At 38.8% G+C, this 12,920-nt stretch overlaps 1 protein-coding gene and 1 long non-coding RNA gene across 7 annotated transcripts in view; one reads left to right on the plus strand and one right to left on the minus strand.

Annotated features, from left to right (window-relative positions):
* The window catches only part of LOC307163780, a 274,817-nt gene that overhangs the window by 171,398 nt on the left and 90,499 nt on the right, over window positions 1-12,920 (plus strand). The window lies entirely within an intron of this gene.
* Window positions 1-12,920, minus strand: part of LOC307163660 (uncharacterized protein) — a 115,278-nt gene that overhangs the window by 9,102 nt on the left and 93,256 nt on the right. For 5 of the 6 annotated variants that reach the window (XM_079879799.1, XM_079879795.1, XM_079879797.1 and 2 more), the window contains 5 exons: window positions 7,955-8,071; window positions 4,775-4,834; window positions 2,897-4,690; window positions 2,073-2,132; window positions 190-1,983 (listed from right to left, as the gene is read on the minus strand). In XM_079879799.1, coding sequence (XP_079735925.1) covers window positions 190-1,983; window positions 2,073-2,132; window positions 2,897-4,690; window positions 4,775-4,834; window positions 7,955-8,071 — 3,825 coding nt within the window. Of the gene's footprint in view, window positions 1-189; window positions 1,984-2,072; window positions 2,133-2,896; window positions 4,691-4,774; window positions 4,835-7,868; window positions 8,209-12,920 lie in introns of those variants that run through there. The other variant, XM_079879800.1, reaches the window with a different exon arrangement.

Below are 12,920 nucleotides of genomic sequence, written 5' to 3' on the forward strand. Positions count from 1 at the left end.
GTTCATGTTGAATTAACTATTGATTCAGGTATTAGGATATGATTATTAATGTACTGTTATTGTAAATGGTTACCTAAGATATATTTGAATTTCTCCCATTACAGTATTGCTTTGGTTAGAAAACACATGATAAACTCATAAATATGATCATGTTTTATCAGTGTAATGATTGTTGTCAGTGTGACTTACTGAACTGATCTGGACTCTTTAACCACAGGCATCAACTTCTGAAGAACTTCATCTGCTGTATTTTGGGCTCCAATAAACAGTTTTAGATTAAAATCATCCATCTTCTGCTCTGATGTCAGCAACACATAAACCAGAGCTGACCACTGTGAAGAGGAGAGTTTGGTTTCTCCTATTCCTCCAGATGTCAGATAATGTTGGATCTCCTGCATCAGAGAATCATCACCCAGTTCATTCAGACAGTGGAACAGATTGATGGATCTCTCTGGAGAGCGATTCTGCCTGATCTTCTGTTTGATGTTCTGAACTGTTTTCTCTTTGTTGTAGGAGCAGCTTCCAGTCTGTGTCAGTAGTTCTCGTAAGAGAGTCTGATTGGACTCCAATGAGAGACCCAGAAGGAAACGCAGGAAAAGGTCCAGATGTCCATTCTTACTCTGTAAAGCCTCATCCACAGCTCTCTGATGCAGCTCAGATAACGAGTGATATTTCATCTGGTTTAAGATTTTAGAAAATAAACTTTGTTTGGTTGTGTCAAACACATTTATGTTCTCATTTGTAAAGTGAACGTGTGCATATAGAGCTGCTAGATGTTCCTGGATGCTCAGATGAACAAAGCAGAAGACTTTCCCCTGATACAAGCCCAACTCCTCTCTGAAGATCTGAGTGCACAATCCTGAGTACACTGATGCTTCGGTCACATCAATGCCACACTCTCTCAGGTCTTCCTCATAGAAGATCAGGTTGCCTTTCTCAAGCTGCTGGAAAGCCAGTTTCCCCAGTTTGAGAATCATGTCTTCATCTTTCACTCTCTTCTCATAGTCCTTCTTATGTCTGATGTTGGTCTGAATGATCAGGAAGTGTGTGTACATCTGAGTGAGAGTCTTGGGAATCTCTCCTCTCTCCGCTTCACTCAACATCTTCTCTAGAACAGTGGCTGAGATCCAGCAGAACACTGGGATGTGGCACATGATGTGGAGGCTCCTCGAGGACTTCAGGTGTGTGATGATTGTATTGGCCAGACTCTGATCACTGATTCTCTTCCTGAAGTATTCCTCCTTCTGTGGCTCATTGAAGCCTCGTACCTCTGTCACTCGATGGACACACTCAGAGGGGACGAGATCCGCTGCTGCTGGTCTGGAGGTGATCCAGATGAGAGACGAGGGAAGCAGATTCCCCTCAATGAGGTTCATCAGCAGCTCGTCCACTGAGGCTGATTCAGATATATCACACAGTTTCACTTCACTCTTAAAGTTCAGAGACAGACGACACTCATCCAGACCATCAAAGATGAACAACACTTTATATTCATCACTGGATATTTCCATTTCTTTTGTTTCAGGTAAAAAGACATGAAGAAGATCTGAAAGAGTGAGTGTGTTGTCCTTCATCAAGTTGATCTCTCTGAAAGGAAGTGGAAATATGAGCTGGACGTCCTGATTCTCTTTCCCTTCAGCCCAGTCCACAATGAACTTCTGCACAGAGACTGTTTTCCCAATGCCAGCGACTCCCTTTGTCAGCACAGTTCTGATGGGTTTGTCTTGTCCAGGTAAAGGTCTAAAGATGTCATTGCATTTGATCGGTGTGTCCTCTGTTGCTGCTCTCCTGGATTGTGTCTCAATCTGTCTCACCTCATGCTCATTATTGATCTCTCCACTTTCACTCTCTGTGATGTAGAGCTCTGTGTAGATCTCATTCAGGAGTGTTGGGTTTCCCTGCTTTGCTGTTCCTTCACACAGACACTGAAACTTCTTCAGCAGATTTGATTTAAATGTGCTTTGGACCAGTTGAGAATTACAACTAAAATAATAAATCATTAGATTAAAAACGTAAATTGAAGAAGTAAAAGTGATAGTAAAATATCTTTATGTCTAGACAGAAATCTGTACCTCAGATTAGATGACATGTGTCTTCCCCTAAATGTTCCTCGAGTGTCCATAGACTGTTCACTAATTGTGGACAAACACGGACAGAACAGAAACAATACAACAGAGTCGAGAAAACAGAGACAAGAATTCATATAGTGTTCATATAGAGCCAGATAGAGGGTGCCAATGAACTCCTCAATGCTCCTGTTAACACTTTAACATAACACTGTATTTTAGCACAAGTATATTTTGCGGCTGAATATTAAAACACTATCAAAAACTATCAAAAGTAAAATTACCTCAGAAGCTTTGGAAAGAATCTAATGAAGATTGAACATCCTTTTCAATAACTTGATGATAAACTTTTTTTTATATATTATTTTTTGTATAGCATTCATTATTCGCCACAGGAGAGAAACAGACAACGTTGAGAGTATTAAATCATGTTTGATTCAAATTCAGAGTACTTATTTATTCTTACGGAGCCTGGTTGATTTAGTTTACCCCTATATGTTAATTAATGCATTAATTATCAAACATGTACTAACATGTAGTTAAGGCTGCTGTTATTCATGTATGAATCCTTATGACTGCTGTTGTAGTTAAGGATAGCTCTTCATTGGTACATTATTAGTTCATATCTTCGGTAATCATGAGTTCATGTTGAAATAACTATTAATTCAGTTATTAGGATATGATAATTCATGTACTGTTATTGTAAAGGGTTACCTACGATATATATGAATTTCTCCTATTACAGAATTGCTTTGGTTAGAAAACACATGCTAAAATAATAAATATGATCATGTTTTATCAGTGTAATGATTGTTGTCAGTGTGACTTACTGAACTGATCTGGACTCTTTAACCACAGGCATCAGCTTCTGAAGAACTTCACCTGCTGTATTTTGTGCTCCAATAAACTGTTTTAGATTAAAATCATCCATCTTCTGCGCGGATGTCAGCAACACATAAACCAGAGCTGACCTCTGTGAAGAGGAGAGTTTGGTTCCTCTTATTTTTCCAGATTTCAGATAATCATGGATCTCCTGCATCAGAGAATCATCACCCAGTTCATTCAGACAGTGGAACAGATTGATGGATCTCTCTGGAGAGCGATTCTTCCTGATCTTCTGTTTGATGATCTGAACTGTTTCCTCTTTGTTGTAGGAGCATCTTCCAGTCTGTGTCAGTAGTTCTCGTAAGAGAGTCTGATTGGATTCCAATGAGAGACCCAGAAGGAAACGCAGGAAAAGGTCCAGATGTCCATTCTTACTCTGTAAAGCCTCGTCCACAGCTCTCTGATGAAGCTCAGATAATGAGTGATATTTCTTCTGGTTTAAGATTTTAGAAAATAAACCTTGTTTGGTTTTGTCAAACACATTTCTGTTCTCATTTGTAAAGTGAATGTGTGCATATAGAGCTGCTAGATGTTCCTGGATGCTCAGATGAACAAAGCAGAAGACTTTCCCCTGATACAAGCCCAACTCCTCTCTGAAGATCTGAGTGCACAATCCTGAGTACACTGATGCTTCTGTCACATCAATGCCACACTCTCTCAGGTCTTCCTCATAGAAGATCAGGTTGCCTTTCACAAGCTGCTGGAAAGCCAGTTTCCCCAGTTTGAGAATCATGTCTTCATCTTTTACTCTCTTCTTATAGTCCTTCTCATGTTTGATGTTGGTCTGAATGATCAGGAAGTGTGTGTACATCTGAGTGAGAGTCTTGGGAATCTCTCCTCTCTTTGCTTCACTCAACATCTTTTCTAGAACAGTGGCTGACATCCAGCAGAACACTGGGATGTGGCACATGATGTGGAGTCTCCTCGAGGACTTCAGGTGTGTGATGATTGTATTGGCCAGACTCTGATCACTGATTCTCTTCCTGAAGTATTCCTCCTTCTGTGGCTCATTGAAGCCTCGTACCTCTGTCACTCGATGGACACACTCAGAGGGGACGAGATCCGCTGCTGCTGGTCTGGAGGTGATCCAGATGAGAGACGAGGGAAGCAGATTCCCCTCAATGAGGTTCATCAGCAGCTCGTCCACTGAGGCTGATTCAGATATATCACACAGTTTCACTTTGCTCTTAAAGTTCAGAGACAGACGACACTCATCCAGACCATCAAAGATGAACAACACTTTATATTCATCACTGGATATTTCCTTTTCTTTTGTTTCAGGGAAAAAGACATGAAGAAGATCTGAAAGACTGAGTGTTTTGTCCTTCATCAAGTTGAGCTCTCTGAAAGGAAGTGGAAATATGAGCTGGACGTCCTGATTCTCTTTCCCTTCAGCCCAGTCCACAATGAACTTCTGCACAGAGACTGTTTTCCCAATGCCAGCGACTCCCTTTGTCAGCACAGTTCTGATGGGTTTGTCTTGTCCAGGTAAAGGTCTAAAGATGTCATTGCATTTGATCGGTGTGTCCTCTGTTGCTGCTCTCCTGGATTGTGTCTCAATCTGTCTCACCTCATGCTCATTATTGATCTCTCCACTTCCACTCTCTGTGATGTAGAGCTCTGTGTAGATCTCATTCAGGAGTGTTGGGTTTCCCTGCTTTGCTGTTCCTTCACACACACACTGAAACTTCTTCAGCAGATTTGATTTAAATCTGCTTTGGACCAGTTGAGAATCACGACTGAAAGAATAAATGGTTAGATTACAACATAAATTAAAGAAGTAAAAGTGATAGTAAAATATCTTTATGACAGAAATGTTGTACCTCAGATTAGATGGCATGTGTCTTCCCCTAAATGTTCCTCGAGTGTCCATAGACTGTTCACTAATTGTGGACAAACACAGACAGAACAGAGACAATACAACAGAGATGAGAAAACAGAGACAAGAATTCATAGTGTTCATATAGAGCCAGATAGAGCGGTGCCAATGAGCGCCTCAACGCTCCTGTTAACACTTTAACATAACACTGTATTTTAGCACAAGTATATTTTGCAGCTGAATATTAGTATAAAAACTAAATAATTTGTAATAATATGGACAATGATCAGAAACATTTAAGTTGAGTGTTTAAGTTGTAAGGGGAAATTAATAAAATGATCAGAAATGGCCCTGTCTGTATTTAATGTTTTAATCATTTAATTGAAGTGTTCGTCTGTTGTCTGTGTGAAGTAGGGGTTGCACGACTACTGATTTCTGCTAGTCGATTTCTTATCAAAACAATACTCGAGTTAATCGACTACTCGTGGTTCATGCTACTGTAAATGAAAAGACTAGCTAGATCTCATCAATAAACATTTATTAATTCATAGATTACATAAGTAAACTTTTAAAACATTATAATTATGACATTTCATTTTTAAATTTTCATGTAACAGTCTAAAGCCAAATAAATAGCCGTTCTTGCCTTTCATTTCAGACGTCTGCTTCAAGGGCCCTTCACATATCGCGTCTTTTTCGCGCTCAAGTTCGTTATTTCAAATGTAGGCGCGCGGTGAGCACGCTCATAATGGAAGTAACGTGGTGCGCTAGTTTTTCCAGGCGCGCCGATGCCTCGGCGAGATGAAAAACATCTCAAATTTTTAGGGCTGGACCCGAATATTCGAATATTCGTTCGGTGGGTTGGTATTCGATTTGAAAATTTGACATTCGAATATTCTTTTTTTTTTTTTCACACCTGGGATCCCCCGCGAAATGGTTCTCATTAGCGCTTCAATAAGCCCAGCGACACACTGACTGCGTGGCGTGTCCGTTATTTCGGCTCCCATGTTAACAGTTTGGAGTTTGCACACTGTCAGCTCGAGCCATGCGGAAAACGCGTGCATGCTAGAAATAGAACCGACGCCTGTGTTCCAGCAACGGGAGTGTTCTCTGGCTAGAGCAGAACAGCGGAGTGTGTGTGGACCGAAGTGCCTGAGCTTGTGTTTTGGGTTAAGCTATGTTGCTTTGACACTGAGGAAAATAGAATAATAGAAACAAAATGTATTAGCCTTTTTACCCGTTATTATCAATCTAAATTAATCTCGTTTTTAATTTAACTTAATTTCGTTTTTCTTTATTTAAATTTCGTTTTTTCTTTATTTAAATTTCGTTTTTCTTTACTTAAATTTCGTTTTTTATTTTATTTAAATTTCGTTTTTATTTATTTAAATTTCGTTTTTATTTATTTAAATTTCATTTTTTTCTTTATTTAAATTTCGTTTTTCTTTATTTAAATTTCGTTTTTCTTTATTTATTTTATTTGTTTTCGTTACAGTATGTTTAAGCTCTACATCATCATACATGTATTGTCTATTTGTTGTTTGTAATGTATGATGATGTAGAGCTTAAACATACTGTACCGAAAACAAATTCCACCGGCATTGTCATGTGGCTAAATAAACCATCTTTAAATTTCGTTTTTCTTTATTTAAATCTACCCTTTACTGTGTCAGTAATTTGTTAGACAGAAAAATATTAGACTACCTTAAAAGTATTGCTTAATTTAACAAACCTGTGTGTGTGCATTTTATATCACTTGTGCAGTGGTTTCTCGGAGAATATAAGCCCTGCCCGTGTGAGGCGCGCCGCTTCCCGCTCGCGCTGTTCTGTAGTTTACTAAAAGTTTATTAATTCTGAATGTGTCGCGTCTCGCGTGTCCATCAATATTGCACCAAATGCGACACTGCACTCCTTCGTGAAGTCGACTGGATGAACGGTTCTTGAAATAATCAAAATGCAACAGACACATAGAGATTCCTGCCTTTATTAGAGAGAAGAATATTTTCAGCCCCCTCTCTCCGAAGCTTCGAATATTCGGTGTTCATAACTACCGAAGCTTCGAAGCTCAAAAAATGGTATTCGGACCAGCCCTACAAATTTTCTGAATGCCTCAAGCGCACCGCAGGTCATGTGACAAAAACCAATCATATAACATCATCAAAAGCTCGGCCGAACAGCTGATAGTAGCTGTACAGGGCGGGTTTTTCCTTCTCATCTCCAGAAACATATCTAGTAGTAAAGCTAATGCAAATACTTCTTCATCGTCATCATGGAGAGCGCAGTTCATGGTTTCATAGCAAAGACAGATGCCATGGGAGCGCAAGCGCTTGTAGGAGACAGCGGCACGGCCACGCTCTCCATACGTTATTAGACGCAATATGTGAACGGCCTCTTGCAGAGTTGGCCAATTACAATATTTTTGTCAATATTTTTGATGAAATACTTCCACACATCTGACGTGTGGTGTCTGTTGGTGACGTTCGCCATTTTTTATTAATTTATGGTTAATGGACGCTCGAGTAGTCGATTGTTTCCGACAGCGTTGACTAGTGGTTGAAGTAGTCGATCTATCGACTACCCGGCTAGTCTATGCAAGCCTAGACACAAGAGATAGTTTGGACACTGATAACAGTGGCAACACACACTCAGCATGAGTTCAAAAACTCCACATTCCAGCACCAGAATGAAATTAACACAAACTAATGAAATTAATACTCTTGCTAGTCAACTGGAGATGTTTTGTGTGTATTAGGTACATCCGTGCTACGAGATGTTTCAAAAAGTGGTGGGGACAATATCGACCCTGGCAAACAGAGGTGGGCACATGTCCCATAACTCGCAAATTACGCTTATCTTTGTTGCATCATCTGCCAAACGGTGACAGTTTAAAATTGGGACTCTGAAGCAGAAACTGTCATGTGTATTTTTCCAAAGTTTGCATGTCTGTAACTCAAGAAGTTCTAAAGATATCCTTTTAGATTTCAGTTCTTAGCAAAACTGTCTTTTGATATCTTTTTTGATATTTTTCAGGGCCTATGTGGTTCAGTTCAATAAATGTATTTTGTTTTCCTCTATTAAAATAAATGGATAGAACAAACCTGTCTGAGAGCCAAAAAAATTGTCTTTTTCCAGAGTTTGCATGCATGTAACTCGAGAAGATCTATCTATCAATGAAATGTTGTACATCAGATCAGTTGATGTGTGTTTTCCCTTAAAGTTGATTGGCAGTATCATAGACTGGTCACTCTTCATGGACACACAGCTGGGCTCCGGTGAGATTGATTTCTCCCTGTGGGTTTGACTTCAATAGAATAGAAACAAAAGAACAGAGACAAGAATTCTTAATTATATTACAGTACATGTAGAGAAACCTCACATAGAGAATCAATCCATCCATCGTTTACAATTGCTTTTTAATCTGTTGTTGTGTTTGTGTTTCCCAATAAGTGACAGTGTTTTCCCTTGAAATTTTTCCAGCAGCGGTGCTGTTACGTTTTGTTACGAGGGCATGCACCTCTGGAAGATTTTTTTTTTTTAAATAACCCCTTAAACCATGAGTTCTGGCAAGTTTTGTGGATAGAAATGAACATTTTGAGACATACAAATATACCATCAGCAGATTCAAGGCATGATTATTGCAGCACACCTTGAACTGGTCACAAACAGAAACCTTCATTTTATAATTTTAGACCGGATTATTCATGTTTTTCTTTTGTGTTAATTTTCAGCTATAAGGTAGAAATTGATAGGGAAAAATGAAACGGCACAACCCAGAAAAAGATTATTTACAATTTATTGAAAATGTTATCTTAATGGCAAAGGCCACACCCAATCTGTGAGCACAATTTTTCTGGGCTTTTCATAGAAGATCTCTAAGGCTCTTTGGTAACTTAATGCTATTGTGGGGGGGCATTAATGCTGACACGCATACACGTGGCCAGATGCTGTCCTTGTAGCCTATTCCTCAGGTCTGTCTTCACCTAGAAATAACTTAAAGGTGAATATTTTTTTTCACTGCAAATTTTTAATATTCTTGACTTTAATACAACAACAAAATAGAAATAATAGAGTTATTCTCTACCAGAACCAATATGGTAGATTTTACATGAAAATAAATTTCACATGAGAACGTTGTCTTTTAACTCTTTCCCCGCCAGCCTTTTCTGTTTAAAGTTACCAGCCACCGCCAGCGTTTTTGACCATTTTCACAACATTTTCATGGTCCCCAGAATATTTTTTTGAATGAATATCTGAACATGCAATATATAAGAAAGAACAGACCCTCTTCCTTTAAAAAAAAAAGTTCTATTTACATACTAGTTTTGATTTATATGCTGTTTAATGTTGATGATCGTGTTATTTTACATAAGCATATGATTACATATGAGATCGCTTGTTTTTTCACCTTCGTGCCCGTGCTTTGATCAGGAGAATTAATACTCTTTCAGAAGATGCCTAATAGCGCCCCCTACCGTATAACAGTCAAAACATGGAAAGCCGAAACATTCTCTCAGTGGCGGGTAAAGAGTTAAAGGGGACTTATAATGTAAAACTCACCTTTACATGGTGTTTGAACATAAATGCGTGTCGGCAGTGTGTGTACACACAGAGGAGTCATAATAACGTACATGAAAATGTAGAAAGATTGGACACTGCTGTGCATCAGCAAGCAACATAACAGAGAAAGGAACCTCGAGGATTATCCAGGTAAATGTGTGCAATTGCTGGGTTTCAGTCACAGCGATTCTAGACGGAGGAAGTAAACATGGAGAATACGTCTATGGAGGAAACCGTTGCGGAGAGTCCGTATTGTACGGATTTAGATCCAGTTCAAGACATATATACAAGGAGTTAATTAATTGCCGACAGTGGAGGCTGTTGACATCACCAACTACCTAGTCCTGCAATGTAGCCTCTGCACATTCAGACCGTCGTTGTTGGTCTTCCTTGAGCTCAGGGTTTTTCCTGGCTCAGAATGAGGCGGAGGTGGTAAAATCCTAATAATGCATTTTAATAATAAGGTAATTAAATTAGTATTTTTCGTTGATCATCATATAGCCTAACGAGTTTCCCACATTATTTTTTTGGGTGGAGCCTGGTACCCCTAGGTAAACAACCACCCTATAATGGTAAAAATCCGTCCACTCCTCTTTTTTGAATCTCCATAAATCATAATCTGTGACTCAGAAAAGGCCATTTGCAGATGCTACTATTTGTGACGTTACAAAATGCCTAGGCCCCACCCACTAATGCTGATAGACCCCGCCCTCAGTGAGCTGAACACAGTCCGCTATTTTCTACGTGCTAGAGCAGCTGTAGTGATGAGAAAAATGCCCCAGTTCCCTACTAAGAAAGCCAGGTGTGTTGTTGTTGGATGTAAGAGTGAGCATCAGACTCTTCATTTACTCCCGGCAACTGAGCCACTGAAGACGCAGTGGATTCATTTTGATTATGATGGGAAAGTGCTGCTCAAGTTACCTAAAATCATGAATGTCTGCGCTAATCATATTACACCAGACTGCTTTGTGAACAAGGGTTAATACAAAGCAGTTTTTTTCTTAATTTTTCAGGGCCTATATGGTTCAATTTAGGGCTGCACGATTAGGGGAAAATGTCATATTGCAATAATTGAGGTCAATATTGCGATTGCGATATGCAATATAATAAACAAATGGTTTTAAGAGTCAACTTGCTTGGTTCTCAAGGAAAATAAATGCACACACAGATAAGTGATAATCTGCCTAAAGAAAAAAGTTCTTTAGTCAAGAGCAGTGAGTGTTTTTCTCTGTTCCCTTTGTTCTTTGATTAACTTTAGCGACAGATATAATTAGTGGCTACTGTGTACTGTCCCTTTAAGACCAGCCGCTGCTGTCAGAGACGCGGATCTCACACGCGCCTCATTCTCTCACGAGTCACAACTCTTAGTTCACCATAAGACTACTCTTATGTTATGAAGATACTCGACAAAAAGACATTTTGGCATAATTGTGTGTTATTGTTCGTTCAAGCTCGAAAGAGAACTGTATTCTGGCATGCTGTTTTGTGCGCACGCACGATATTAGCGCGTGTCTTTCTGTGTGTCACAGTCAGGACATTCACAGGCAGCAAGCTCTTTTTTGTCTTATCGCGCATGAATGGTTTAACCCTCTGGGGTCTGGGGTGTTTTTGGGGTCCTTGAGATGTTCTGACATGCCCTGACATTTGTGCTTTTTTCAGTTGCTTATAAACATATTAATGGCAAAGGTGTAAATTCACTCTATATAGCACAAACAGGACTTCCATAATATGTGAGCCACATGTATGTACATGTTTTCATTTTTGAGAGAATAATGTAAATGCATGGTTATCGAAAAAACTAAAAATTAAAGTTTCTGAAATAAGGCCACAAAACACATAGTAAATATGTGGCAATAAGACTTTTGACTAATGGATGTCATCGCCTAGAATTTTTTCTTCAAAATGATATGAAAATCATCCTGCCTAATCATTCACATAAAACGATACATTGATTTTAGTTTTGTGAAACACTTTTAGTTTGGAAAGCCAATATGCGGATGGGGCGTAAACGCTCCAACAGCATCATGCATATTTAGTAGTTCACACCTGGTGAGACTACGTCCCTGCATACTTAATGAGCCATTCATTCAGGTGTGTCACCTATAGCTAACTTAAATATACAAGCTTCATAAAAATGATCATTCTAGGAGAAAATTTCAGATGGCATTTAGAGGCTTTTGCATCTGAACTCTTCATATATACACACACACATATATATATGCATGCACATACATACTTTATAATCTTTTCAAAACTAGTCAACGTCTTTTTAAAACTAAAATATACATTTTATCATACGTATTTCAAAGTAAAGGATTCATTAGTTAATTGATGACTTTATTTTTTGACAAAACACATACAGTATATATTCCTCATCTCAGTATAGCAATAGAGTTTGCTAAAAGCTGTTCATTCAATACAGCAGTATTTGAAAATCAATCATATTTTGTAAAATTACATTTATATTTGCATTTATGTCAAAACCTAGACACTTTTAAACATCAAAAGGACATTTATTAATATGTATTCGTGTCAAAATGACAAATAAACAGATTTTCCTATTCAATTTTGCATGGAAACGCTTCCAAGACGCTTACGTGTCGCGTGAAAAATAGGCGTCGGTTCTATTTCTAGAATGCACGCGTTTTCCACGCGGCTCGTGCCGCGCCTGAGACGCGCGTCTCACACAGGCAGTGTGCAAACTCTAAACTGTTAACATGGGAGCCGAAATAAAAACGGACACGCCACGCAGTTGAGACGCTTACGCCACGCATCCAGTGTTTCACCAGCCTTATCCAGCTGATGTGGGCGTTTCACATGTTTGTATGGATCGCCTCACATTTGCGTTTTAATAGCGCGGTCTCCGTAGACGGAGTCACATTAAAACTTAATTAGCTGAGATGAGAAAGACTGACATCTCTCTCTTTACATACATATTATATAAACTGTGAATATTTGTTTTTTATAAAAATTACTTCATTTAAAAGAAGAGAATTCAAGCTTCATGCCTGTGAGTCTGTATGCCTGTTTGACTGAGTATTCGCTGAGTTACAGTTCATTTTCGGACGCGTTTCAGAATTGACTTCACTGACGGAGAGTAGGCAGAACTCGCATCATGTTTATTTTTCTTTATTTAGCGAAAAGCACAACACTTTGTTTTTATTATGAGCATACACAAAAAAAATACACACTAAACAGGATCGATTGATGTATAACACAAGCATATAAGATAAAAATTTATATTTTTTATTTATTTATTTTTGCACTCATACGGAAAAAAACGAGCCTATCGCGCCGGCGCGATAGCCGACCCCAGGGGGTTAAAAGCATTTGCATGAATAAGAGCGGGATCATGTAACACTAGCCAAAGCATGCCAAAAATTAACAGATGCTGCGATAATTGCGTTAACAGCGCTAATTTGTTAATTTAATATAAAATCGCTGCATTTTGCGTCATATAATCGCGTAGGCTTGACATCGCGATTGCGATTGCGTTATGATTAATCGTGCAGCACTAGGCTAGTTCAATTCAATAAATGTAACTTGTTTTCCTCTATTGAAATAAATGGATAGAACAAACCTGTCTGAGAGAC

This window comes from Squalius cephalus, assembly GCF_949319135.1.
Source record: "Squalius cephalus genome assembly, chromosome: 8".
Taxonomy (NCBI): Eukaryota; Metazoa; Chordata; class Actinopteri; order Cypriniformes; family Leuciscidae; genus Squalius; species Squalius cephalus.